Source organism: Harpia harpyja, chromosome 2 (genome assembly GCF_026419915.1).
Source record: "Harpia harpyja isolate bHarHar1 chromosome 2, bHarHar1 primary haplotype, whole genome shotgun sequence".
NCBI classification, from domain to species: Eukaryota; Metazoa; Chordata; class Aves; order Accipitriformes; family Accipitridae; genus Harpia; species Harpia harpyja.
Window position 1 is genome coordinate 2,214,864 of NC_068941.1, and position 27,548 is coordinate 2,242,411.

The window sequence follows — 27,548 nt, forward strand, 5'->3', positions numbered from 1 at the left end:
ACTCATTAGATCAGCAGCATCTGCTGCCATCCAGAGAGTAGCCATCTGCGCACTCATTTCCCAAACCCACAATCCCAACCGGAGGAGGTTAGTAGGTCAGGGGCAGGATTCTCTGCACCTCCTGGGATGAGAGGAGACTCGGCTCCGTGTCGCGGGAAGCCCCTCTTTTACCCATCCCTACCCTCCAACACTTCCCCTGCCAGCTGACCTCAGCTGCAACCTACGTTTCAGTCCCTCCAAAAGCGGCTAACCTGCCTTCTTCCTAATGCACAAGCAAGAAGTGATCGGCAAATCTACAAGAGCTCTGCTGATGGATAAGCAGATTTCAGAGCGTGGAAAGAAAAACAACAAAAAAAAAGGACACCAGCTTCAAGAATAACTAGTCTAAGGATCAACATTTTAAATGGTCCCAATAGGAACAGTTCAATGAGATACACGAGAGCCAACAGAAAATACGCAGTGGGGCTTAGAGAAAAAAATCCACACGTTGCTTATATTTACATTAGAGGATTTTGCACAGAGCGTGCATCAAGACTTCCGAAGAATGAAGCGACGATTTTCAGTTGTCACGGGGAACAAGATCTTACCAGCTCACAGCTCTATTTCCAACGTTCCCTGTAGTGACAAACCTCGAGCCTGCCTCACGCCTCCCTCCATCTCAACGTCAGTACCTGCAGCCATCGGAACCCTCTTCTTTCTGTAAGTCTCTCTGGAAACCAAGCTAAGTGGAGAACTTGTAACTTGCCTGATCAACTTGTACTCCAGCCAGTCACTTCTCTGTCTGGGGCGATAATGAGTGAACAGTGACAGCAAAGAACATCTCCTATACAACATTTCCACCAAGTGACTAAGGATCTCAATGATAGCTACTTTTCCTCTCTTTGTTAGTACAGTACTTGCCATCCCAAAGCATTCTCCTCCAAACAGCATCCATGCTACCTACACCTACAAAATACATATACAGAAGCGATATGACACCACTGCTGACCAGTTTGCCGGTTAATCAGCAAGACAGAGCCTCGTTTGAACAAAGCCATGGTCTCTGGCAAAACATGAGTCAGAAAGCCCACTGTATGAAACGTCGTGTGTGAAACATAAGGGGAATGTTGAAATAGCTACCAGGCTCAGTGGACAGGTCCGGAGTACATGCTTTGAAGCGCTCCAAACTCTTGTTTACATATACACAGAGAGAAACCCAGAGCTTTGGGATGGCTTTTTCCCACACTGTCCAACAGATTTGCAGAGAGTTTAATCCAAAAAGGGTAGCTTTACAGTACCAACCATCACCTACACAATTCACCCCTTCTCAGCCATAGAAATGTCTTTGGCTTAAAATCAAAATGCTTCTAAATGAGGGGGTTTTTTTTTTCCCCACATGGTAAATTCCTTAGACTTTTCTGTCCCTTAGCAGTTTCACGTGAACACAGAGAACAGAATTAGGCAAAGAATTAAGGTGGCTTAGGTAATTATAGCGGCACATGCTATCAGTTCAAGACAGAAGATTAGCACAGCGAGCTTCCAGTTAAAGGAGGTCTTCCCCTGTACTGTGAAAGGAACTGGCCTCTTTTTTGCTTTGTCTATCTAAAACATGAACAGTGTACAGTGTCAAAGTGGCAATATATACACCATAAAAACTTCCCAGAGGCACTTTTTCTGGTACTTAAAAACTGAAGACATTTCAAGACGAAGTTGAAGAACCACTTTAAATCCACAAAGTAGACAGCTATGCACCCTGTGGCTTTAAACCCAATGTAAAGTTTATATTGAATTATTTTCCTCTACATCTAGCATGACTAATTGTGTCACCTTTGGCCAAGGGAGATTTCTAATAAAAACTGCCTGGTAAAGAAAAAAGCAGCAAAGACCATTCTTAATCAAAAATGGCTTACTTGTAAAGCTGCAAGCAAACACGCAGTTAATCAAGGCAGAAGTGACCACTAAATGAAAATGCTTTGGATCACTCATACCTACCACAAAAGGAAGGTATTTTGAGACCAATTCACCACTTCGTTTTGCAGGTAATTTTCTCCGTTCTGCCCAGACCACATTTATCAAATGCACAATACGCAATTCTTACTATTTTATCTCAAACTTCACAACAATTAATTCAATATTAACCAGATGGGGTTTATCATTTTAACTCCCCTCTCAAGGGGAAGTTAAAGCTATAGAAGAATCTTAACTTTCACTTAACCAAGAAGTATTTGTATCAGTTCTTCAAATCGTAGAGAAAACAGATGTATGACTGGAGTGCGACAGCATTAGGGTATCTAAACCAGAAGGCCAGCTGAAACAACACTACTTTTTTATTTGTACTTCATATTCAAATTAATTTTGTTATTTCAGGGTCACGGATTTTGATCACTTGAAGCTGACAATAATGTAAGTGGAACTGCTCAACACCTCTACCATCTATACTGGTGTTATTACCATGGCAATTTCTGTGTTTTGTTTTTTAATGATGAAAACAGTGGAGGCGGGTTTTAAAAAATACCTGAAGAGATGACACTGTGCCTTTAAATGCACCACCCCTAGAAATAATCCTCATCAAAAACACATTGTCATTTCTCTTGAGAAGAAAATGATCGCATTCATTCCCTTCTTCCACTGCAGTGGCTGCTCCTTTCAGACACATCCAGAAATCTCCAAAAGCAGAATTCAGACCCAAACAATTTTATCCTGGCCTCTGCATGGGTGGAAAATTCTCTGCTGTATATTCACATTATTCTGGGCCCAGGCGTTTGCGATGGTTTCACAGGGGCACATTGCAATGCTGATTTTTTTAAAACTTTTTTTCAAACTGGAATCGCTTCTCAGCACCAGTCTGACTGCATCACAACCAAAGGAATACTCAAATCCTAGAAATACAAGATGCTTTCTCAAGCCTACACGACACACCCCTAAAGTCACTTCAATAAACCTTCATAAGCCAGCAAACTCTACTGAAGTACCTACCAGCCTCAACGCAGTTAAAGGCAACTAACACAAACACCGAATGACATTAACACTATTTGAAACACAATACACAAGCAAGAAATAAGTGAAGCTTGACTACAGCATTTCAGTCTACACCGCTGATTTCTTTTGAGGAACCACGCACGATCGCAAAGATAGGGCCGGTTTTGTTTGCGTGGCTAAAGAGCCATTCGTTTCCTAAGGACACTTCTGTGGCACTTCAGAGGCTGGGGAATGCACGGAAAAAAACTTAAAGAAATGCTGCCAGAAAGAAAAAAAAGTGACTGATACTGGGGAAAGGAGAAAGATGTTGGAAGCAAGCTGAGATGTTCCGCCAGGGAAGGAACTTGGTGCACAGACACTTGTGCTCACAGCAGCTTGCACGGGCCTTGCAGCACCTCGACTGCTTGCAGTGTTCAGGGCGAGAAGTCGTCCAAGAGATGGAGTTTTTACCCCCTTGGTTTTCAGCCCCTCGTCCTCGGACCCTGGTACTGGTGGGGAGAGCTCCAGATGTCACAGCCGAGGAAGAGAGAAGGTGGAATTCAGGGAGCAGAGTCTGGAGCATCCCTTTAGGCGGGGGGGCTTTCTCAAAGCAAAGGACTTGCCAGAGCGAGATGCAAAACTGTGTCTGTGAAGAGTGCCAACCAGAGAGGATAACGTGGGAAATGCTGTTACATTAGGATGAGATTTATTTTCACTCACACGAGATCCCTGACATAACTGTCCCTTTGAAGACTTTCAACACCAGGCTTCCAGCACTTGCCAAAGGCACACAGGGCAGCTGGTGGCAGGGCAAAGCTCAGACACCACGTGCCGCGTCCCAACAGGTATGCACACGTGTACTTCCTACGGGTACTCAGCTGATGCCTAAATTTAATCAGACCTAACGTGCATATAACTTTTTCAGGGACAACTGCTTCTTTTTCCCCACCCTTACTCTCAAAAACAACTTCAGAAATGACCCTGACGAGAAAAATCACAACTACCATACCTTTCTGGACAGGAAAAGAACTAATCCTCTGCACCAGAGGCACTCGGTATTTGCCTTAACAACCAGCACTGCCAGGAAAGATCACTTTGTTATTGTGCGTGGGAGTCTCAGCATACACCTACCGAGGGAGGAACAGTTTTATCACACCTACCCAAAATCCGGACTTTGCAAGGGAATAAAAAAAAAAACCAAAAAAACAACTTAGCTCCTTTCCCAGCTGTCACAAGCAAGGAATGAAAGTTTGGCAAAGATACAAGAGTTTTGCTCCATGTCAGAATGAGATATTAAAAGCACACTTCAATAATTATTTTAGAAAACACGCCGAAAGGGGGAAAGGGGAAAATATAACGGGGGGGGGGGGGGGGGGGAGGGGGGCGGGTGCAGGCAAGAGCAGGGTAGCATACTTGGCAGCGATAAAAAGCTGTACCGTTTGCTTACCTGGAAACAGGGAACAAAAAGCAGCTGCCTGCTCCTCTCAGCCTCCCGAAAGCAACTTGCCTGCTGACGGGCACCCGCTGGCCCACTCGCGCAGCTCGGCTCTCGGGACTGCCAGCCTTCAGCTGCACAGCAAAGGCAAACCAAGAGCACCAGGCAGGTTAGCACCGTTCTGTGCTGTAAGCCCAATTTCAGCTGTGCATGTACCTAAATAAGGTGGATGTTATGCGTAAGGGAAGCGCAAAGTGTTTTAAAACAAACCTAAGTGTTCATAAGAAGTCCTTATGTGATCGGCATATGCACAAGTCAAGTTAAAAAAGAAAAAAACCCAAGACTTCAGTCAAGAGATGTTGCAAAGAAAGCAATTTTTTTTAATTAGCTGTCTGAGAAAAACCCTGTACTCTTGCCAAGAAGAAAAAGAAAGCCTTTGCCTAGGGTGACAGCTCACATCTAGACCCAACCTCACCGTGTCCCTTCATCCTACCCGAGTGTTTCAGTGGGAGCTGTGAGTCTTTGCAGTTAGAACAGAGCCACGGGAACAAGCGGAATACCACCCGGACCATCTCCCACCGACGAGAGCTGGAGTAATTAAGGGGTGAAAGGAAGCTGGGTTTAGCTGCCGCTTGACATACCTCCCTCCTACACGTGTCTCTTCTCTATCACTCCCACACCTACAAGATGCCACTCGGCTGCGTCTTCAAGGCACCTCTCCTTACACCTCCTCTCCCCATCTTTCCTCCGGATTTTCTGAGGTCCCGGCCTCTTCCCTGAACCCACCCCTAAACCCCAAAATAGCCATCTTGAAACCTAACGCAACTCCAGGTTTGCATCCCCTGCAGTGAAAGGCGAGGGAGCTTCCCGACCCCACGCCACGAGGCAACCTGCCGGGGATGGAAGGGGTCCTGCCTTGGAGGAGCCTGACCCACTAGAAGAAGGTCCCCAACCAAATATTCAGGGCCGGGACGCAGTCAGCTTTACCCTAGGTAGTCAGCCAGGTAATTAGCGGTCTCTCCCCGCGTTGTGCAATCTCTCCTTCGCAGGCTGCGAGCTGTGTCAGCAGGCAGAGCTGACCTCCTCGCCTGCCCCTGAGCACCTTCCCATGCCCTTTCCCATTTACTCAGCCAGCTGCACCCCGACAGCCTCTCCGACGGGCCCCCGGCTATGCAGAGGGCACGTTTGCAATCGAAGCAGTAATTATCCCTGCGTTTACCTCTGCCGCTGCGCTACGCGTGACCTAAATACACGACTTGCGGCATTAGAGGTCGGAGGGGCAGAAAAAGGCGTGCTTCAGCTGAATCCGCCACCTTGGACCGATCCGCTAGCCGGCCGTGCAGTTCTTGAAGACCAAAATACCAAAGATTCCCCCTTACATTTACAGGAAAAGTCTCCCTGACCATCCTCCCTATCTAAAATATTAATATAAAAACATTAAGCTATTTGGCCAGCCTGCCCGGTATTTTTCAAAGGCTTTCCACACCGGTCTGCCGTCGCTCTTACCGTTGTGAGCTGAAGCTAAAAGCTTTTGGAAAATCCCACCCCATGTCTTGAAGAGCCAGGAAAGAAATTGGATTGCTGAAAAATCCACCACCACTAATAGAAAGAGGACTCTTGGCACGCCCCGACTGTGCTGCATCTGCTCCACTAAGTAGGTACATTTATTTCAATCCTGTAGCTGTCTCTTGCTATTTATAGCTGCTAGCTTAATGAACTTTCAGGGTAGACACCAAGCCTGAGCCCTCCTAAACTGATGTTTAAATATCCTTGTTGAATTAATTCAATCTCATTATGGATAGACTGTTCCACAGTTGGACTGGCAACTTCCACTCCTCACTGGAATACAACTGGGATGTTCACCGTAATACGGGGTCTTTTCCTGCAAGGCAGGCACTCTCAGTTGGGAAGCAATACCAGAAATTTACTTCATAGTAAACCAGATGGCACATCAAGAAGGTAGGAAGACCATTTGAGAACAGCCAAAGAGATCACAAACGCGTTTTTGAGAGACATATGATTAAATAGCCACCTCACACTCAACTTCAAGACAAACAGGAGGAATTCTGTAAGCGTCCCCGGCACAGACATTTTGACAAGCAGTCTCTGGCTCGGGCTGCAGGCAGGTGTACCTACAGATCAGGCACGCTGCATTCTCCTCAAAATGCCGTATCATTTCCGCAACCCTGCATGCAACTTGTTTCCCAATTTGTGTAGAAGTGCTCCTGAGAAGAGGCAATTTTGTGCCGGAGAGCTGCAAAGCTTGCGCTTTGTAAGGAGAGGCATGCCACAGAGAGCCTGGAAAACCCCTGCCGAATGCATCGCGGACATCAGACGGATTGCATTTAAAACTAGAAAGAGATGGTTTCCACACCAGTGGGCTCAAATTGCTTTTTCCACGAGTGGTTTCAAATAGAGCCTTGTCTCTGTTTCGGAGGCCGTCTCTATTCCTCAGCTCATGCCAGGCACGAAGGCTCGCTCCGTCCCCACGGGTGTTTCCCAGCACAGCCCTCAGCACACATCTGTGGATATTTTACCTACTGTGTTTACAAGCAGACTTGCCTGCTTCAGCACCCCATTTAAGACAGTAGATGCGCAACGTTATTTCAGGCCTCGTGCGAGTAAACCCTTCACAAGCACCGATGTCGAGCAAAGGGGCAGACATGCATCAAAATATGATCGTTCTCCAGAAATGCGAAGGATGAGGTGAACAGATTGTAACTTAGCCGCTGGTGGGATGGTTAGTGATCCAGAAACACCCGCATCCATGCTCAGGTCTCACAGATTTCAGCAGGAATTACCGACCTGACAAAGCACTTGGAGAACCAAGAGCACAAAGGAATCAATGGGCGTCTCAGCCCCATAGGTGGGCCTTCGTTTCTGATAAAGATCGTGGCGGTGAGTGACAGAACACAGGAAAAAGCAAGAGTAGCTTGGCCTCCGGCGATACCTGGCTAGCACCGTTCAGAGATACTGCACTCAGACAGGTGTTAGAAAACTATTTTAGACCCCCGCACAGCACCACTTAGACCCACTAGAAGACCTGAAGAACCTGAAAGGACCAAAAAACGTACTCGTTAGGCAAGAAGCAAACCATAACGTAAAGGAAACTGAGGATACTAATGCCGTCAACTTCAGGGTGTCCCGCAGCAACCAGAAGCAACACACAAACTGTTGTACTTGGATTAAAAATGAAAAAGCCTCCACTTAAGCGTGGTGAATTCACGCTACAAGACTGCTCACCACAACATCTTTTACATTGCCAGCCATCTCGATAAGCAAAGCACTGATTAATCAGTTTTAAAAAAACCAAAAAGTGCCAACTGATGTTGCAGGATCTGTCAGGTTCAGACAATCTATTAGAGATGATTACAGTTATCTCTCCACGTCAAACATCCTCCTCAGCACTACATCAATGCAGGTATCCAGCAGCAAACTCCTAGCACGCATACCCAAAATTGACAGCAACCTTCAAGCAAGCAGGATTCTCTAGAGTTCCAGCTTTCCTAGCCCCAGAATACACAGAACTTACTTTTGACAGAGGGCTGCATTTTAAATTAGAATTGTTAAAAGGTGCATATTAACCCATAGTGAGGGATGATGCTTGGCGATCATTAGAGGGACACAGCGGTTGCCTACATAGCAAATCTGATCCATCCAGATCAAACCTCACCTGCAGTGGGAGAGATGCACTCCATCCAGAATGACAGCACAAGCCTCAAACAGTACCTTAATTAAATGACTCTGCTGCAAACGTTTTCTCCTTCAGCAAAACGCTCCTCTTAACCCACATCTGAGGGCTCAAGAGAGGTTTTTTTTTTTACTAAAACCTTCAAGAACTACTGCTGGTGGGTGGAAGAGGAATTTCTCTGAGCAAACTGCAAACCTTTACAAACCTTTGATGGGATGACATATCAACCCTTCCCTCTCTCTTGCTATACGGGTCCCCTAGATACTACTCCAACAGACAGATCCAGATTTTCAACCTCTTTTCCCCATTTCTGGTTTTGTGTCCTGTAAACAGGATCGTAGTTACGCCCTTCAACTGGTAAAGAAAACCTTCCGTAAGCTTAGCCCACATGTGACCACATGCAGAAGAGCTGCAACTAACTGTGTCAAATGGAAGACGGCCTCGGCTCACAACCACTTATCCCTCCTTCAAGGTTTTCCAAAATTCAGATTCTGCAGTTATATTTATCCACCTATCAACATTTTGACTCCTGACAAAAATCAGGTTTTACTCTCTTCATGGATGCAAGCGCTAAGAAAATTCTATTACAACATGCAGTTTACTAGTTTCATGGGCCCCTCATTACTGCTTGTTGCTTTTGGGTCCCAGTACCTTGCTGAAGCCACTGCCAAAGCTAAGTATCAGAGTCATTTCTGAAGCCCAACACTGCATGGGGCAGAGTGCCCTGAATGCCCATTTCCAGTAAACTATGAACACTGAATTTCCTTTCCTCCCCCTCCATTTTCTTAAGCGTTACGCTGAGTTTAGACAAATCTTTTGCTCTGGCAACAAGAATTTTTCAGACCCGCAAGTGGTTTTAACAAAAACAGTCAGTAAACCATACAGTATTGCAGCAAGGCTCTACACCCCACAACTTGTGGGATAAAGCCTTTTTACTTGGCCAATAGCAATAACATATCATTAAAGGAAAAATCTACTCTTACAGCCCTTCAGCAAAGGGAACTCCCGAAGACTCCCTCTTGGTCTTTAAAGGCAGGGCATTTACATGTACAAATATGTGCTCATATGCATGTAAAGTACTACACTTAGGATGAGGATAAAGACATCCCATGTTTACAACTAAAGAGCAATGTCAGCAGGCAGCTCACCGTCCCATCAAAGCAAATTCCTTCTTTATCCTGTTTCCACGTAACATGGTTAAAAATGAAAATGGAAAGAGGCCGAAGTCAGGCAGCCAGCGAGACTTTGTGATTCAGAGGAGAAAGACCTCAAGAATGTAAGATGCTGCAATCCGCTTGCCTATGGCCTTCTTTCCATAAATTGTGAGCGAAAGCTCGCATCCTCCTCAAACTTGCAGGCTGCGTTAACAGCTCTGCAAAACGTTACAGAGCAGAAGAGTGAGCACCGCTTCGCAATAACGCGGGGCACAGAAGAGCCATGCCCACACCTTCTCACCCTGACTTTTTAAACCGAGAAAAAGAAAAATTAAGAAGTGCTACCTCCAGTTAACTTCCCGAAAGCAAGGTTTGAGGATGTTCATTGCTAGCTAGCTTTAAAATCACTCCAAAGAACAGAGAATTTTCCATCTTCTGTTACTTACATTACTAGCATCATTTCTGTGATTATTTTGTGTAGAACACCTTAGGGCTTGAACTGAGGTGTAGTACTGCAAGTCTTTACTTCATAGCTTATAATACTAGTCCTTGACTACACGTGAAACTCCCCAAGATATTTTGGAAGGAGACAGGTATTTTATATTTTGGGCTTCTTGCCCTCCATTTGCTTGGAACCACCTTTGCCTATAAAAGGACTTTTACCCCAGCCACCGAATTCAGAGTCACGAATACACACAGGCAGCTTCTTACTTCCCAGAAACCACAGGCCACGCACAGATCAAGTGCACAAAGATGAGAATTTCCATTCTGCCAACGAATCCTGTATTTTTCTACTTCTGTTTCTTCTGACATGGTAATCGCTCACATCAGCCCAAGTCTGTACCCCATATTCCAACCACTTCTGTTCTAAACGGGCTATCGGAGTTTCGAAATAGAGAGATTCACCTCTTCGTTAACCTGTACCTTCTGCACGTGCAGTCTGTCTAAGGGGCGCAGAGCTGGGCCAGGCCAAGAACAACCCAAGCAAGTTCTGCACAAGCACAGGCACCTCTGCAGAGCACCCCTTACCGCTGCGTACCTGAACACGGTGTCTGCACGCTGCCTGCTGCGACAGAGCTCACCCAGAGACACGATTTCTTTGGGTTTGAGCCAGGGAGGTGAGCCACGTGAACTTGGAGGGCAACCAGACAATGAGAAGAAACCCCTTCCCAGATCAAGCACAGATGCATTTCCTCGTGGGAAAATCTCCGCACGTCTGTAGTGAAGAATGAGGAAGAGGGAAATGGATTCCGATCGCGGCCCGTCCCGAAGCAGAAACTTGTATGTGCCTTCCTTGTTCCTCCCTTGCCTTGTTCCTTGCAAGTAACAGCAAACTATACCATCCGCTTCATATAGAGATAAGCAATCAGCCGACCGGAGGAGGCAGAAGCAGGCTGGACGCCTCTACCCGTGCCAGGGGACAAGCCTCCTCCGGCGTTCCACTATCAACTCTCTTCTGGGTCCAGCCGAGGCTTTCCTTCACCCCACAAAGTGCAATAACCACAGTTAACGATAGACCAAAATACTAGCGGGTCGATACTCCAGCCATTAGCACTACAAAACTCAATAAACCTTCCCTCTGAAAACCCCATTTTACCCATCGCCTCTCAATATCCTATCCTTCCCCTTCTGCAGTGTTCTGGCAGCACGTTCAACTGTTTTCCAACTCTTAAGGTGTGTTTTAGGCAGATAAGAAGAGGGTCTTTAAAGCCCACTTACTAGTAATACAATAATAGATACTTTTTTTTTAACCTCAAAAATACTTGTACGCCAGCGCGGATGGATGGAAGGTGCAGAATAACTAGGGCTAAAAAGTGTTTCCTTCTTACTGGTCCTAAGTGGAAACCAGGGCCAGGCTGGTTAAAGGAGGTGCTTTTAGAAATAAAGTGCTGATACCCTTCAGCTGGAACACGGATTTGTAATAGTCTGCGGTTAAAGGAAGCCACATTTCTGCTAGCACCAGTGTCAGCAGTCCTGCCTGAGAACAAGGGTGTGAACTCTAATTTTCTCTCCGAGCCCAGAGACAGCCCCTGCAGGCCTGGAATATACTGAAAGGGCTCTGCAGAGGGAACATTGCCTTCAAGCCTCCTCCTCAGCGTATCAGAGAATATCCCTGTCTGGATTTTTGAAGGAGGCATCTTTCCCAAGCAGTAATTTACTTAGGATAAAACATATCTGTACATGTTGAATTTCCCTAACTCTCTCCAGATGCCAGAGCTGAAGGTTGTTTATAAACTACCAGAGTTTGGCTTGTTTGACTGAACTGGACACAGATTAAAAAAAAAGGATTGACATTTCCAGACTGCACCAATTCCCCAACACAGAAGTGCAGCTAGACCGGTTTTGAACTGGAACAAAACATTTCTAGGGAAGGTTTGCATTTCTGGACCTGTTTACTCTCTTGCCTATATCCACAGACATGTTTCATCAGGTTCGTTTGTTGTGGGACAAGCGGCTTGACCCGGTGAGTCAAATCCAGATTTGGTCAAAATCTGATTGCACCGTTTTCACCGAAGCAGCTGAGAATCATCTTCAGGTAAGGTATCTAGGTTTAGGCTTCACAGTCTTTAGGGACAGATCAAGAAATACAAGTGATGTATCAAATCAAAGCTGGCTCAAGCTTTCAACTCAGTACAAACAAAGCTCTCAGTATACGGAGACAAGCAAGCAGTTTCCTAAACTCCTAGGAACTATTTTAACAACTACGTTATTAAAGATTTTGCAAATCAAACTTTATATGCTTGTCCTTGTATTTGAAGATGAAATAAACTACCAATTACATACAAGCTGAACTCACAGTGTCTAATACTTGTCCAATTTAATAATTGCAAAAATCAACAAAGAGAAGGAGCTATATAAATTCTGGATTTTATAAACTGAGATGCACTGTACCTTTCCTCAAGATGTTTGGGTTTTCTTCATGTAAAATTGGATTTTGCTTGCTTTAAAACATAGTTAACAAAACAGAATATATGAATCAAAAGTCTTCCAATCCTAAGGAAAAGATTAAAACGTCCTCCAGTTCAGTCCCTTCATCTCACCAATGACTACATAAACAGCACTTTCATTTTATTATCTCATTAAACTTGCATACATCTATCACCTCCTCTACAGCCTTTCTGAAGGCAGTGTCCTACACGTTATATTCACAACCCAGTATTCACCAAGCCTTGGTCTCTGACGGATACTTGAAGCATGCGTGAATCCAATCCTGTTTTTTAACGCTGAGCAGAGTCCCTGGTTACAGCCAGCCATCACGCAAAGTGGTGTTATGCAAAGGTCATTAACACAGCTGTCCCAGCAGTCCTTAATCCTGGGAACTGCAACACCCTCCCTCTTCTATTCTTGGGTCCCTTCACAAGAAAGGCGCTGAGCCGCGTAAGACGGCACAGCGGACTCAGGATTTCCTCTTTCCTTGGTGTCCACCACTTCTTTTTTTTTTTCTCCTCTTCTGATGACATGGAAACACTGTGTACCCCACACACATAACCCCCATTTTTAAAAAGGGGAAAAAAGGAAGACCTGGGGAACTACAGGCCCGTCAGTCTCACCTCTGTGCCTGGCAAGATCATGGAGTGGATCCTCCTGGAAACTACGCTAAGGCACATGGAAAATAAGGAGGTGACTGGTGACAGCTAACATGGCTTCACTAAGGGCAAATCGTGCCTGACAAATTTGGTGGCCTTCTACGACAGGGTTACAGCTTTGGTAGATAAGGGAAGAGCAACAGACATCATCTACCTGGACTCATGCAAAGCATTCAACACTGTCCCGCACGACATCCTTGTCTCTAAGTTGGAGAGACATGGATTTGATGGATGGACCACTCGGTGAATAAGGAATTGGCTGGATGGTCGCACTCAAAGAGTTGCGGTCAACGGCTTGATGTCCAAGTAGAGACCAGTGACGAGTGGTGTTCCTCAGGGGTTGGTATTGGGACCGGCACTGTTTAACATCTTTGTCAGTGACATTGACAGTGGGACTGAGTGCACCCTCAGCAAGTTTGCTGATGACACCAAGATGTGTGGTGTGGTTGACGTGCTGGAGGGAAGGGATGCCATCCAGAGGGGCCCTGACAGCCTTGAGAGGTGGGCCTGTTCGAACCTCGTGAAGTTGAACAAGGTCAAGTGCGAGGTCCTGCGCATGGGTCGGGGCAATCCCAAGCACATGTACAGGCTGGGCGATGAGTGGAATGAAAGCAGCCCTGAGGAGAAGGACTTGGGGGTGTTGGTTGACAAGAAGCTCAACACGACCCAGCAATGTGCGTTTGCAGCCCAGAAAGCCAACCGTATCCTGGGGTGCATCAAAAGAAGCGTGACCAGCAGGTCAAGGGAGGGGATTCTCCCCCTCTACTCTGCCCTTGTGAGACTCCACAAGTCTGGAATACTGCATTCAGCTCTGGGGCCCCCAACATAAGAAGGACATGGACCTGTTGGAGCAAGTCCAGATGATCAGAGGGCTGGAGCACCTCTCCTGTGAAGACAGGCTGAGAGAGTTGGGGTTGTTCAGCCTGGAGAAGAGAAGGCTCCGGGGACACCTTACAGCAGCCTGCCAGTACCCAAAGGGAACCTGCAAGAAAGCCAGAGAGGGACTTTTTCCAAGGGCGTGTAGTGATAGGACAAGGGGTAATGGCTTTAAACTGAAAGAGGGGAGATTTAGATTGGATGTAAGGAAGAAATTCTTCCCTGTGAGGGTGGGGAGATCCTGGCACAGGTTGCCCAGAGAGGTTGTGGATGCCCCATTTCTGGAAGTGTTCAAGGCCAGGTTGTATGGGGCTTTGAGCAACCTGGTCTAGCGGAAGGTGTCCCTGCCCACGGCAGGGAGGTTGGAACTAGGTGATATTTAAGGTCCCTTCCCACCCAAACCATGCTATGATTCTATGATCCAGCAAGCCCCTGCAGAGCTGGCCTAGCTCTGACAGATGCAGTCCCTTCATAATCATCGATCCCTCTAAAATGACCTGAAGCATGTTAGACCAATGCTCACTCTCTGGTTGTCTCCAACCTCTGCATTTCACTTCTTGCTCAGTTTCTGTTATTTTTTCCCCCCTTTCAAAGAAGAAAAGCGAAATCCCAAACTCCCTCCTTCCTGGCCACTCTTCAGCCACTGGCCAACTGGCACCGCTACTCCGTAGCAAATACCTTCATTCTGCCCCACTCTACTAAACCACACAGCCCTAACAGATATTTCAGCTTCTGATGCCACATACTCTCTACTGACAGCTGTCTCAAATATATGTAATGTATTTCATTTCAGCTTTCTCCCAATTCCATTAAAACTGCTGTTCCAAATTCCCCAGTTCTTTGTTTCTTATATTCTTACTCTTTTGAAACCGAATTTGAGCCACATACCCTTCATTCATTTACTATTAACAGAAGAAGATTGAAAAAAACAGGGTTATAACTGAGATTGCTTGCCATGATTGCCAGTAATGAATAGCAGACCAAACTGGTAAGCTTTGTCTGAAGAGAACTAGTCTTCTCTTGGACACACTTGCCATGCCTGAGAGTGAACACAGCAGCTGGATACATGGCGCACATAAGCCATTCAGACCCTCAAAAAGCCTTCATCGAAGTTCCACTAAGAGACATCTAAACCTGGAACAGTCTGAATATCCAACAACTGTCTCAGATCAGCAACCACCTAAGAGACAGAAAACGAAATGGAAATAAAGAGCCATTTATAAATGATGGAGAACGTAAAAGGCGGAACAGCAGAAATTTCTGAAGGAAGACTGGCATTACTACATATGCAGAACTAGAGAAGAAAGGCTTGTTAGCAAGCAAAAGAAGTGTAGGCAACAAAAAACTCTGGTCAGCTATGAAGACAAGAGTTTCAGAAGGGACAAAAACCTGGGGATATGAGGCAACAGGTAATTCAATGTTTGGAAATTCAAGACAGTAATCTGAACTACTCCTATCCTTTACAGTGTTCTAAATTAACTGTGCCAGCTCGTAAAAAGATCCGGCCACCAGCGTAAAACAGCAAGTCCCTGCAAGAACCTGGTAAAGTATCTGGATACATGAGACAGTGAACAATACAGAAAAAGTTACAAATGATGTAGTATTAATGCTATCGCATGGGACACCTGGAATATTGTGTGGTATTTAAGTGATCCCACTCTGAAAATATGTAGTGCAAAGAGGTCAGGGTGGAAAAGACTATGGGAAAATTCTCAGATAGAGAGAGATGAAAAGAGTGCACATTTTTACGTGCAGATAAAGAGTAGACAAGAACATACTAACCCGTAGAAACAAAAGAGGAAAAAAATACCATTAACCCTTTCTCAAATGACACAAAAGAGGAACAAGGATGAACAAAATGAAAGGCAGTAAATCAAAACCTGATGGAAGAAATAGGTTGTCAACCACGGGCACAATTAGCTTGTGGAAACAACTCCCCTAGGATATCGATACATCCGGAGGCCAAAAAGGAATTTCTACAGATCTGGTCACCTGCACACCAAACAACAGAGACGTAAATATAAAAATTACACTTAAAATATCTAGAGTTCTTGAAGACAGGTGATTACGTCTTTCGGTGTAAAACCAACTCCTGGTTTCTGAGCATTAAGTAAACTTCCTTGGAACAACTAGGGAACTAGAGCTACGAAGAGCAAGTGGACTTTGTGACTTGCCTTCCTTTCCAGTTGCTGCTCTCTGAAGTATCTGCATCACCAAAAGTAACAGGCCCTGGGCTAAAGCCATGACTGATGCGACGCTATGTTACTGTCTTTATATGCAGCAACTATCCAGCAACATAATTTCAGAATGAAAAATTCACATATTTTTTCAATCAAAGATCAGGTCGTATGACCCATGCTTGCTCCTCTCTCTCTCTCTGGAAGCATTTTCCCCACTTACAAACAAGTTCTTTAATGAAACTCCAACCATCTGGAATTAGCCTCAATCATCTGATCTATATCACATCCTGGGCTGTTCTCTTATATTCAAACCTTGTTAGCATGTTCCCAATCTAGCAGGCTGTCACCATCTCTCTCCCAGTTCTATTTAAGCAGCCATCGCGCAGAGTTCAGAACAACCTTGTGGCCAACAGAGAAGACAGCAAGAGGAATGGGACTTTATGACAGTCTCCTATGATATTACCAAAGAGCTGCATAGTGGTGACGTTAGATAAAGGTCTCTCTCCTCTGGTTAACAATTTCAGTATGAATGGAGGTATAGGGCATCCAAAATGGACCTCATCTGCCAACCAAAATTCAGATATTCAATCCCTACAGATACTCAAACATACAGTAACGCTACATTTTATTATTATTTTTGTTTGCAAAACTTAAAACTGGTTAATTACTGAAGGGAAAAGACTTACTAGCACCACAAGTTATAGATACAACGAAGCCAAATCCCAAGTAGGTATGTTTCTCACAGTCTATAGCAGTGGTCTTGGTGCTTCTCATCAACCTGCTCCTGTGAGGCCGTTTCTAGCTGAAACCACGGGGTGCTTGAATTCTAGAGAGGGTGCACATCCCGAGAGCCGGGGCAGAAGCTGCAATAGATCTGTCTAGGCATCTACTCAGTCTTTGCATCTCCTTGCTATCTCTTTACACCCAGTGTCAAATTGCTTTTTAAAATTTGGCCTGGTCCTGGCTGGCATTAGCTCAGAAGCAAACTCAGGTGATACGGAGGGATGAAATGTCTGCTCCAGCCTGTACCTTTTCCAAGCCACAGCAACCATTCAGCAGCTATTGATTAAGACTACTCTGACCCTGCAACGTGAGACAACTGTTTTCGTGGATCCGGTTTCCTCCTCCATGATCAGATCAGGAGCAGATCGCTAGACAACAGACCATTGTAGTGAGCGACAACTGAAACCAGTACTTACTGAGCGGTTTAAGGATGCTGCTGCTCGTCTCATCAGCATTTTCTACGTCTGATTTGTCGGAGTAGTTCTCAGAGATTTTCTCCTTTTCCTTCTTTTCTTTGTGCCCAGGTCGTCTTCTGTGACGCCTCCTTCTCCTATAGCTCTTCGGCACGTGGACCCCAATGTAAATAGTGTGATGACCTAGGGAACACAAGCACAGCAAATATTAATTTCGACTGCATCACTGGCCAGTACAGTTCATGCTGCGTTTCATTCAAATAGGCAAGCGAAGTATCTTTCTTTGCTGACCTAACATTAATTAGTACTGCGTTTCTTGTCTCCAAACGTGAGCTAGGAGCTCTTCAGCTACCATTTGGAAAAGTATTTTTTGTACAATCATTTCTGAGAGTGCATGCCAGTGCGGACTCTCTGATAATTATTCTATCCTTGTGACTCATTTAAAAATAAAAATAAAAACCACAGAAGGCCATCATATTCATTTTGCAATACTGAATACAGTGCTCTTGAAAAACAGTCTACAATAATTTTTCCATTTGTTTTACCAAATACATTGGCTGGGCTTAACACCTACCTTGTGCAAACAGATCCAGCTTAATTGAAGAGCTTAAAGCAACAGAATTTCCATCACTTGACTATGTAGTTCATTGCAGAACAAGTGTCAAAGTACCATTAGGGTATTGTTATAACACAGCAGATGAGGAAGGACTGACTAAGATAAGTTACTGTAAACTCCTAAGTACCTGACACTTTACAAAATAAAAATTAAGTAATAAAAGAGTAAGTGCCAAATTTCATATGTTGACTGTAAACACAAAGTATGCCTTTTCCCCTTCATGTAGACTTTCATTTCAAACTAAAGCACTTAAACTACACTTGCCAATTGTTGTCTTTTTGATGAGTTCGATAAAAATGTTTTATTTTCAGGGCTTTCTGCACTTCTACCAACTTGGGATAAGTATCTTTATATATAAATATGTAAATATCTGTGCCCGGATAATTCAGACATCTAACTGCAAGCTTTGAAAAACAGCTCCTCCTGATTTAATGCTTGATAAATGACAGCTGTATTTTATGTTTTTGACCAAATTTGGTTTCCCCACTCATGTCTCAGCGTAGCCAAGCAGAGAGTTTCAGATAAACACGCATGCCGTATTACCGACTGAAGTACATTTATCTGAATGAACGAGCCGCGAACGCACGTAAGAACAAATGTATTTATCTGTAGGTACAGTCATTTACTTCTGCTCACAGCGGAGCAATTCTGCAGAGCTGTCCCTCTGCGGAGTCACTGCCTCGGTCGCCTCGCATCCATCTATTCTTAGCCCATGCTTACACCTTGCGTGAACGCATGGCTATTAAAAGCCCACGCAAGCATACCAGATGACACATTCAAGAGAAGGCAGAGGCTGCAGCTTTCGGAGAGTTGCACTCCATCCCGCAGCACGCTGCCACCCCAACTCATTTGGCCAATGCCTCCCCAGCGAGAGGGCAGACCCCCCCGAAGGGCAGCCCTCAGATCCCCGCTTCCATGACTGCTGTGGCTTTCAGGTCCAAAATTTCACAGCCAAAATAACCCCTCAGTCCCAACTCCAGCCCCTACAGGTATCTGCCAGAGAAGTTATTTAACCGACAGACTCTCTTGAAAGGCGCTCCACAATGTGGAACGGCATCACTCCTGAAACCACGGGAACTTCTGTCAAATGGGTGGGCACCCAACGAGACGACGGCGTCTGAAGCCAGACGAGATGTGCTTCTGTGTCACCGGACACGGGGCTCTGCGATGCCTCTCCGTTCAGCTCAGGGCTGCGTCCACCTCTCTTTTGCAGCAGCCATACACTCCCTTTTGCTCAGGAGTAAGAATTAAGTCAAGCGAGTAACAAAAGTCAGGCTTCACTTGATAAGAGTCACACGCTTGAGAAAGTTAGAGAGACAACTGGCCCTGGCCACCGACCCATCTCCACCGATTTTCCCTCATTACGGAGCATGCATTGCTCTTTCCTTTCACCTGCAAGCTGCGCCTATTATTACTGTTTATTTTTTGGCAGCATTACTAGGCTCCAGATGAACCACCTATTTGCACGACACGGGAAGCTGCTCTGGAAATGCTAGTGCCACAGGAGAGCCAGAGTCTGCAGCCACCAGTCCACTTCACCGCTAAACATGCATCTCTAATTCCTCCTTATGATAAATCTAATCTCTGAGACTGAACAACTGAAAATTGAGGCACAAAATACCCGATTTCCATAACAAACTGACTTTTCAATGAAAAACAACCCCGCATTTGCCATTTCGAACTCCACACACTCTTCAGGCCAGCTGTGAAGTCTGGAGAGCCCTTCACCTTTTTCGCATGAGTTTTCATACTGAAAGCATCTGAGGTCTTGTAAAAAGCTGCTTGACCAGAGTAGCCCTCCTTGACAGCAACTTTAAAATAGCTAACTGAGTTCCCCAAGGGCTTTGCCAATAACAGAATGATGAGCTGTATGCAAGGACGGGGCCAGAAGCTTAAGAAAATAGCTCATGCCCTATGCATACTACACTGTCTCTCATAGCCGTCTACACAGGTGCTCTATAGCCCAGCAAGACCACTGAGGTATACAGATCTCCAGCAGCAGCTCCTTTGAAAAGCAAACACAGAGGATAAACTGGAAATTTTAAATGCATGCTCCTGTTGAGTTACTTAAGTATAAAAAAGCATCTGAAAAAGGCTTTTTAAATACCGCATTCTTAATTCTCAAAGACCAACAATATGAAAAGAAAAAAAGAATTCTTCTCCAATACGATCACTTGAAAAAATATGTTCATCCCCAGACTGGCAGTAAGTGTGATACATTTTGGCTCCAGAGTTATTTGTTATATGGAAATTGTAATAGAAAGCGGAGGCGTATAAAGAAATTCCCTTCTCACTCGCAGACATGACGGTGCGACAGCGCCCGTGATGGCCCTGAAACGGATCCCATCATCGTTCTGGCGGCTAGAGTGCTACAGCAAGTTCAAGTTTATGTACTGGTGGTAACTATGCGGAAGGCCATACTAAATAAACAAAACAGTTAGACAGACATAAAGATATATAGTGTCTGTGATATCAAGATATAAACTAACAGCGACAAAGGGCTAGTGAAAATCTCTCCGAGTGAAGGTACAGTTACTTTTTAGGCGGTATTACCTAGGCTGAGATATTAAAAGTTCACCACTACTTGCTCATCTCCTGCTGCTGCCGCGCGCCAACAGCTGTACAACTGTCCGGTACAGCACCAGACACTGATAACTCGCCATCTCAGGGAGCAGGACACAAAAAGAAACAGAAATCCGCCGTCAAGCAAGGTCCAAAGTCAGGCAGGACAACAGGGACAGAAGAAAAGGGACCCGTACCTGCTGGGTGCCAGCACCGCGATCTCCGAGCGACGGGCTCACGCCACCGAGGGAACGGCGAGAGCTGGAGGCATCTGCAGCGAGACCTTGCAGATCAACACCTGCAGGTATGATCGAGCTCTGCCGCCACAAAGGAAACCAGGAAAGCTGTTCCAGCAACTGGAAACATCAGCTTTACCATGGCAGATGGCATAAACGCTGCATAGGGACAGAGAAGGGGAAACCTTATCTGAGCACGAGCAGGAGCGGTAGGGTAGGGGTGGCCCCAGGACAGACAGGGCGGCGGGAGCTCTTCCCGAGGGATTTTTCGAGCCAAGATTGCGTAAGGATGGGGCGATTCCAGTATCTGTCTTAAAACAACGTCCTCCTTTGAATCACTAATTCTGTGGTCAGCTTGATAATAGAAACACATCATAGTAAGCCTGTAGTCTTAATACTTTAATATGCTGCCAACAGAACTGGACAATCTCTTTAATCTTTTGACCACGTGTGCACAGTACAGATTTTGGTAACACGAAGCTAAGTTGTATATACGCAGGCTAACAACTGCATTACTTAGCTGCTTTTCCCTATTCTGCAAGGAAGAGAATTACTTCATGTTGCTTTTTGTCTCCCCCCTCCCCTCCCCATCCCGCCTCCCAGCCTGTTCAGGGAGGCCAAGCAAGACATTTTCCTTTTCTACGTACTTGAAGTGCTTGGCATCTCTTTATATTGTTGCGAATGCTGAGATAAACTTCTAGGCTCCCTTCCCAAAGCGCCTGGAAGGAAACAATTGACACATACTCTCAATGCACTGGGTTTCTGAGACATTTCCTACTCACCGGGGTAACAGAGCCTTTCCCATGAGAACCATTGACTACAAATGGTAATGCCTGATAAATTTAACGTGACACACATGCACTGCGCTATTACCCTACGGCTTGGCGGAGGGTGGGAAGCACAGAGCCGAGTGCTAAACTCCTCCTGGGAATCCAGGTCCCGCTCAGCCCTAATTTTCTCTTGTACACCCGACACGGGCCAATTGCTGGTTTCCTCCTGTGGCCCCTACTGCATTCACAGCCTTTTCTGGGGGCTGCTCCCATCGCCCTCACCGCTCTCCCCCAGGAAAATGATCAGCCTCCGTGGGCACCTCGTTAAACTTTAGAGCTGTTTTGGTCGACCAGAGGCACGTATTTCACAACACCGAAATCCCGTAGGTAAGATGCGCAGCAAGACCTGCAGGTCGAAGTGGCACCTTTTCTATTCTGAAGGACAGCGGTGGGTCGTGGCTTCCTTGAACTTACACCTGCTGTAGGTAAAACTTTTGAAGTTAGCTTCTTGTGCCTGAGGAGAAACTTTACTGTGCACCAAATTCAGAGCAAAATCGTTTCATCTGATTATTAATAGAGCAAGAAGTAGTCATCATCAGAGAGGTATTTTTTCCCCCGGAAAAATTTTGGTTGAAACCACATCTTTTGCTTTATTAAGAGCTATTAAAGAATAGCAGCTCATGATTCAGAATCCAGATTTAGAGTTTGGGCACAGGAGACTCCCTGAGTCAGTTTTACCGGTGAAAACCCACTCATGTATTAGCAGATTTAAGTTCTGTAAAATGCAGCATTCCCTCCCTGCCTGCAAGAATATCTGTTCATCTCTTCTCGCCATCCTGGCCAAAGCACGGTCATCTTGACATCCTGGGAACGAAACTATGCGAATCTCACGCCGTGCACACCACAGCAGCTCACACGCTGACTCTGACAGCACGTGCAGAAGAAAGCAGCTCCAGGCACCCTGCCTCAACGAGTCAGGCCCCCAAGCACTACCGCCTCCGCGCAACGCCACGCTATTTCTTTTCCGAATTATTCCATTTAAGGAAACGTGGGGGTTAAAGAAACGTAAACGTAGGAGGAAAAAAAGCGTCCTGGAAAAATAAAACCAGCAAGAAATCTGCAGGCTTGAAGTTGTCTGACCTGGTAAAGCTTCAGCTACCTGTTAGTTCCACGTATGTGTTTAGGTAGCCAGATGTGTGCGTTAGCATGGCCTGATCTCACCTCCTACCTATACAATCCTGGTCTCCTTCCTTTCAGGCGCTCGCTCCCCATCGCCCGCTGAGGTTTGCAGAAAGCTTCACAAGGCTTTCTCGGTAGGAAAAGCCAGCACCTGCATCAAAGACACCAGGTTCCTATACCTCTATCCCCATAATTCTGCCTAGGTGTTTTTTGCAGTCGCTGTGGCACAGGGCTGGAATCAAACCTGAACTGCCTGTCAGCAGGGATCCTTTTCTGTCCAAGGAAGAAAGGACAGCAGTTGTTTAGAGACCGAGGGGCAGGGTGTACGTGCAACGCACGCACTAAGCGGCTGCCCTGCCCACTGCCAAGCGAGGGGGAGCGCGGCTGGGAAGGAACCAGGACAAGCTTGGCATCGTCAGCCGAGGGTCTGGTTAAATGTACGTGACGAAGAGACCTTGGGATCTGCCTCCAGGAGAAGTGTGCTGGCAGCAGGGCAATTACCCACTCTCTGTGCAATCATTTCAGCCCCCAAATTGCACGTCCCCAGGCCTGTGAAGCACCAGCCATCCATATTGTTCGGAACATGAGGATCTATCTGTGCTACAACACAGGCGGCAAGCGACAAAAAACCTCTCTATAGAGAGAAATTCATAGTTCAAGTGTTGTTTCCCAAACTAGTTCTGAAACCACATTTGCCTTAAAGAGCGTTATCACTTCCTACCACATCCTTGGTAAGAAACCAGTTCCTCCCAGAAGAATCATACAGAATAGACCTGATGTGTGATGCACCTATGGAAGGTTGTAAAGCTCAGGTTTCTCATGAAGTTTGAATTGAGGTGATTCTGGGGAGCTTCATCCTGCAACAACAGTCTTTCCACAAAGCCTTTTGTATTGTATATTTCAACACATACATGTAATAGATTATCAGTGACCATAGTAGTAATCCAAACGGAGGGTACTACCAGAAAACCTGTGTTACAGGGAATGCAAACTGGAATCATAGCCTTAGCATGAGGAAAAGAAAAAAAAAAAAAAAGAAAGAAGAAAAAAAAAAGGTAAATCAGCAGATACAATTAGATTATCTAAGTGTGATGATACCTTTTGTGCCTGAGGTCTCTGCATTAACATGGACACTGAGCTGAGTCTACAGCTTTCTGCAATCTTAGTGCATGACCACGTGCAGACTTCAAGCCTGACACTGTGTAAGACTGAAATTCTTTTATCACTCCAGATATCTATAGCCAAACAGACAAGCTGAAAGAGATTATTTATGATGCTCTCCATTTTTAAGCACTAACTCTTTTAAGGAAACGGTGACAGTGCAACAGCTTTTCCTTAGCAAAAACAAAACTTGGTCATTTGGAGAAAGGAGCCGAAAGTTACAGGATCAAGGGATAAAGTCTGCCTGGTGCATAATATCTAAGAAGGAATCCCTTCCACATGACCAGGGTTGTTGAGACTTAGAGCCGGTCAGACTAGCCCATGAAGAATCTCAGACTGGCACCTTAGAAGGAAACAAGATCAAAACCTAACATTAAAAATTTATAAAGCAATGAAAATGAGCGGAGTATTAGCAGTTTTCACCTGGCCCTTGTTTTAACTTTCAGGGCTCCTTTCCGAAGAACCGGGAGAGTCGCATTAAAACCCATCAGGCTTGGACAGGCTCATGTGGTTACAACTGACATGTCTACACAGCCAACCTCTTCTCCACAAGCTTTGGCCACTCGCACCTCCTGCGCTGGGCAGCCCTGTGTACCCGGGCTCTCAGAGAAAACAGGGACAGATATTTTGGGCCACCCGAACGAAGGGCTTCGCTCAGGATGCCCCTGCCATTTAACTTTGGGGCATGGCTGACCTATAAGAAGACCCAGGCAGGTAAAGTTGTGCCCTTCTCTGCCCGTTTCCATAGCCTAGCTATCAGTCTCATACCTGGACGGACTCGAAGCACAGCATACCCCCAGGGCGGGGAAGCTTTACGTATTGATGTGGCTTCTGACACATCCCGGGAGCGTATGGCTTTCACTCTTTACCACTAATGAGCTGCTAACGTTATGAAAACTTGCTCCATCGCGATGTCTAACATGTAGGAATCTGCACCGACCGCAGCTCCGAAGTCACACGAGACGGGCAGGGGATGCAGCCCGCCACGTGCTTCGTCAGCAGAAGACGGCACGGCACACCTTTTGCGGCCGAGAAGAAGGTGCCGGCGTACCGCCAAGCGCACAGCGAGACGTGGCACCAGCCAACTCGCCGCCGGGAGTACAGCCGGGCTAGCGCAGCTTTTAGCGGCTGCTTTTCAAGCAAACTTCTCGTTCTGTGGGAGAATCGAAGGAAATACATGACATAAAAAGCCGACGGCCCAGAAGGACAAATAAATCACAGGGATGATCCATTTTAAAGGCGAGATACTAAAAGTAGCACTAAGCAAGTCCCAAACTAAGCCCTGCTTAGTTTCAAATCAGCTCAAGAAATAAGAACAAAAGGCCACACCGTCACGTGCCCAGCGCCCTTAACTCTACCTGATTTTAAAGGGGTTACAGGTGGCAAACACCTCCCGGGACCGGTGCTAGCAGAGGAGCAGGCAGAGACCCTCCGTCCCGACCAATTCCACCTTCCAGCGTACGGCTGCGTCCCTGCACAGCCAGGCAGGCGCGGGATGGGGGACACAGCCTGCGCGACACCCCGCTTCGGAGAACTGTTTGCACCCGTGGAACAGGAACGAATCTCCCGTTCGCTCCTACGCGGTCATCATATTTCACCTGAAAATTTCCCAGGAGTGATGTGAAAGAGCATTAATTTCCACCCAGATGAAAACGCAGGCCACAAAAACAACAGGCAGACGGGAACACTTCCAACGATACACAAGGAAGGTGTAAATTCTGGGTAGGAGAACAGACATGGAACTTCACAAGTCCTGGCAGCGAACACGGCTGGTTCATGCGTTACAAACAAGGAACACCATGATTTCCCCTAGCACTGTGTGAGAGCTAAGTACTATTCCCATTAATGCATATGAACACAGACACTGAAACTCAAAAGAAAACAAAACAAAACCACAACCAATCCTCTAGACGGGCTCACCCCTCCATCCCCACAGGGTTTTCAGAACATCCTGATATTCAAGTGACTGATTTTCCAGGCGAGTAAAAACTTACCGATCAGGTAAACAGCAGCAGAAGTCACTGAGCACTTTGTTGAAATCTGGGTGGAATCTGAACAAGCTAACATACCAGTTGGAGATAAATCAGATCCAAATCCCTCCTGTTCCCCACAGCAAAACAGCCCTGTCGAGCAGCAGAACCACAGGAAAGATGCATTTCCCTCCAAAGAGAGGTCAGCCTGCACAACTGGACCAGGCTCGGCTCTTTGTGTCACGGGAACGATTTTATTAGCGCGGAAACATGCGTGTGTGTCTTACAGCGGTGACGCCTGAGCACAAAATTACGTCTCTGCGAGACGTTCCCCTGAAGGGAACCCGAGGTCTTTTGAGGGACTGAGCGCAGACTGCCGCAGGACCAGCAGTAGCAGCAGGCGGATGCCTGGAGTCGGACAAAGGATGCCGGGTAAGAGACTGGCTGGGAGAAGCAGCAGAAATCATGGCTGTATGGAAAAGACCGGAGTAAAGCAGCACAAGTCTGTAACCAGGCGGCTGAAAAAAACTGCGATCGGGAAGGCCCGCAGGCATAAGGGCCTTTAAAACAATAGTAGTATGCAATAAACTAATTCTTCCATGGTATGTGGCAGTTGGCCAAAGAAAAGGGTCACTGTGAATCCATCAGGTGATGGGACCAAACACTTGTAAAAGGACAACCATAAGGGTGAGTAGGAGGTTCGCAACCTAATAAAAGCCATCAGAAGAACAGCCTGCAACGACAGAGATGCAGTAAAGGGCAAAAAAGAAGACAGGGGCTCCGAGAGAGACAAAACCCAAGCTACTATGCAGCTGACAGACGAAATAGGAAGGGACAACAGATTAGAAACAACAGGGCTCTCCTCTATTCTGCCAGCTCTGAGAAAAGAGCCCCAAATTCATGGCTAAGACGAAAGTATTCAAGAGAGGACCCAGCATCAGCAATGAAGATGCAGTTACTTAACTGAGCAGGGAACTTGTCCAAAGATCGTTTTACGTATTTGTATTACTGCTCTTCACATCTTAATGGGCAGTCCTTCACTAAAATCACTACAAGGGGCAGGGAACTGAGCTGCGTAGGGGAAGACAGCATGTAAATCAGAGAATTTTTTTTTCCTTCTTTTGTAACATCAGGCTTCTAGAACTTCAATATCTACAAAAGGTCAGTTTTATCTTTACATGAAGTGACCTCTGCAGTCTTTAAAAAGTTCCCACGTAACAACGCTATAGTTAGGCAGAAGGAAAGTCTTCCTAGCCATCTGTCTAAAGCTTGCACTTCTCAATTTCAAATGTACGCTCACTTGCTACCCCTCGATGACCCAGACTTGAACTGCCAGATTCCTAACAAGATTCAGAGGCTGCTCCCGTGAAGCATGTTTAAAAGGTGAGTTAGCACTGTGCCCTGAAGAACGGGACGGCTCTAAAAGACGGAGCTCACATAAAGTCAAGTCAAGAATATCTAAACAGGAAAAGAAAATGAAAAAATAAAAAAATGAAATGAGGTCTTCATTTGATTTCTTGAAGATCCTACAAGCCCTGTTTGTTTAGAAGGAGCAGACCAAATCAGTCACCAAAAACCACGCTAGGAATTGCTGGGAAAGGATCAGAATATGAAGCCCAGAAGACACACGTTGATGACAGCTATCAGGTACTGCTCTGCGACAGGAAAACATACGGAAGTTGGCAATGAATTAACGGGTGGACATTGTTTAGACAGAATAACAAACGTGTTTGGGGTATTCTCACTGAGCTTTATATAAGCCATTGCGAAACTCTTACCCACAACCCCATAAGCTGCTTTTCTTTCTCTCTTCTTTGGAGCTGCGAGAGGTTACAGAAGCCACCAAACCTGTCCTGCTGTGATCTGATCTAATCTGGCCAGTACTGCTTGGATTCCAGGGAGAGAAAAGGAAGACTTAAAAACCCACGGCTCTGGGGAACAGGGCAGAGGAGGGGAGCCATGCTGGACTGTTTGATTTAAGTTTTAGGCCAAGCTGCT

The 27,548-nt window shown here is 45.9% G+C and overlaps 1 protein-coding gene across 13 annotated transcripts in view; it reads right to left on the reverse strand.

Annotated features, from left to right (window-relative positions):
* SLC4A4 (solute carrier family 4 member 4) overlaps positions 1–27,548 on the reverse strand; it is a 234,423-nt gene that overhangs the window by 125,396 nt on the left and 81,479 nt on the right. For all 13 annotated transcript variants that reach the window (XM_052812182.1, XM_052812142.1, XM_052812162.1 and 10 more), the window contains one exon: positions 17,060–17,239. In XM_052812182.1, the coding sequence (XP_052668142.1) occupies positions 17,060–17,239 (180 nt within the window). The remainder of the gene's footprint in view (positions 1–17,059; positions 17,240–27,548) is intronic.